The following is a 2,347-nucleotide window of genomic DNA, read 5'->3' on the forward strand; positions in this document are numbered from 1 at the left end:
CGTGGGCCCGCGCACCGAAGGGTCACGGGTTCGAGTCCCAGTCAAAGGCCCATACCTGGGTTGCAGGTTGGATCCTCCCGCCCAGGGCGGGTGGGGGAGACAACCAATCCATGTCTCTCTCTCTCTCTCTCTCCCTCCCCCACCCTCTGTCCCTCCTCACTTCCAGGCTACCTCCCTCCCTTCCTTCCACTCTCTATAAAAATGGGGAGAAAAAAAAAATCCTTGAGTGAGGATTAACACACACACACACACAAAACAGAAATGAAACACCATTGAGCCCTGGCCAGTGTGCTCAGTGGTTAGAGCGTTGGCCCAAGCATCAAAGGGTCACGGGTTCGATTCCCAGTCAAGGGTACGTATCTAGGTTGCAGGTTGGATCCCCCACCCCAGTCGGGGAGCGCACAGGAGGCAGCCAATCCATGTCTTTCTCTCACATCGATATTCCTCTCTCTCTCTCTCTCTCTACCCAGTCGGGGTGCGCTCTCACATCGATATCCCTCCTTCTCTCTCTGTCTCTCTCTCTCCCCCTCCCTCCCTCTCACTCTCTACAAAAACGAAAAGAGAAATACCCTCGGGTGAGGATTAACACACAAAACCAGAACGGAATCGCCACTGACCGTGTGCTTCTCTCTCTCTCCCTCTCCCTCTCCCGCTGCATCCAGATGTGAAAAGCCTGGAGAACCTGCAGCTGGTGGAGGGGGTGCAGGAGCAGGTGCACGCGGCGCTGCTGGACTACACGGTGTGCAACTACCCGCAGCAGGCGGAGAAGTTCGGCCAGCTGCTGCTGCGGCTGCCGGAGATCCGGGCGCTCAGCCTGCAGGCCGAGGAGTACCTGTACTACAAGCACCTGAACGGCGACGTGCCCTACAACAACCTGCTCATCGAGATGCTGCACGCCAAGCGGGCCTGAGCGCGGCCCGGGGCCCCCGCTTTCCGGACGGAGCGAGACGGGTGTGGGGAGGGGAGAGCGGACGACAACCAGGAGGGAGAGGTGCTCTGGGCTGCTCCACGCCGCACCCAGGAGAGCCTTGGGGGGAAGGGACCGCGTCTAGGAGAAGGCACCCTCGTCCCGTGCCGGACGGCAGCTGAAGGCAGCATCAGGGTCCTCGTGTTGGAAACTGTGAACCCATAGCTCCGCGGCCTGGGAGACGCGGTCGGGCCGCGGGCAGGACTCCCCCACGGACGCCGGCCCCGTGGCAGAGCGACCTCGGACCGAACGATTCTCGTATATTCACACTGATCTCCGCGGTGAAGCGGTGGAGGGACTGCCGGGCGTCGGACACGGGGCGCACCCGGCAGCGATCGGAGCCTACAGCACCCCTGCCCGGCCCCGCGCACCTGAGACAACAACTCCCCAAAGCCTATCAGCTGCACCTGGGACAGTCCCTCCCGTCCCCGGCAAGAACCCAGCACCTTCTGTCCTGCGATCCATCCATCCATCCATCCATCCATCGAGGAATCTATGCTAAGGACCCAGCCATGCCCACTGGCCGCTCCCCGAACCCTGACAACGCTCAGATGTCCGTGTCTGAGACCTGCCCACCGCGCGTGAGAACCGTCCGTGAACGTGTCGGCCGGTCATGCCTCACGCGTTCTGGTTTGTCTGGTCTTGTGTTCACAATGTTACAAAAAAGGAGAAAAGAAAGAAAGAGCAGGCAGCATCCGCTCTCTCTCTCTCTCCCGCGCCGATTGGCGCACGAATGGCCAGGAAGGGAAGTGGCTACACAGTGTCAAAGCCGAGGTCGCCTGGACCCCATGGCGGCTACAGGTACTGCGCTGCGGCGTCGGCAACGGTCGGGTTTCATGTAAAAAAAAAAAATTCTGGCCCAAAGGCCCGTCCGCACACATCTGTCTGCGTGAGCTTCCACGCTTGCGGCCCATTTAAAAATTAAACTCGCCACCGTCCCGCCCGGGGCGCCTCCTTGTCGCGGCCGGGGGACGTTGAAGGCAGACGGGGGCAGCGAAAGCTACGCACACGGGGAAGGCCGGACGAGCCGATAAATGGACCGAACCCCGCATGGAGACATGATTTTTTTTTTTTTTTACATGTGGCTGGAAAGAGATCTTCCCCAAAAGGGAGACGAAGAGAGGGGTTGCTGACCCTCCGAGTCACGGGCCAAAGTTTGCAGAACAAATATTAGGGGGGGGAGAGACGGGGGGCGGAGACGTGCCGAGCGATCGCCCCCCAACATCGCCATCAGTGTTACCAGCACGCAATTGCCATGGGTCCCAACGTCTTGCCTTATCTCGTAACTCTGAGAGGTTCGCTGTGCGGATGCGAATCACCTTTACAATAAAGTATTACTGCGTGAAAAGTCCCAGAACATATAGTGTTTACATTCTTTAG

At 59.4% G+C, this 2,347-nt stretch overlaps 1 protein-coding gene across 1 annotated transcript in view; it reads left to right on the plus strand.

The window, feature by feature from the left end:
• NR5A2 (nuclear receptor subfamily 5, group A, member 2) overlaps nucleotides 1–1,625 on the plus strand; it is a 64,387-nt gene extending 62,762 nt beyond the window's left edge. The window contains exon 7 of the mRNA XM_014532354.1: nucleotides 663–1,625. Within this exon, the coding sequence (XP_014387840.1) occupies nucleotides 663–910 (248 nt within the window). The 3' untranslated portion in view covers nucleotides 911–1,625. The remainder of the gene's footprint in view (nucleotides 1–662) is intronic.
• Nucleotides 1,626–2,347: the final 722 nt, after the last annotated feature.

Source organism: Myotis brandtii, unplaced genomic scaffold (assembly GCF_000412655.1).
Source record: "Myotis brandtii unplaced genomic scaffold, ASM41265v1 scaffold888, whole genome shotgun sequence".
Taxonomy (NCBI): domain Eukaryota; kingdom Metazoa; phylum Chordata; class Mammalia; order Chiroptera; family Vespertilionidae; genus Myotis; species Myotis brandtii.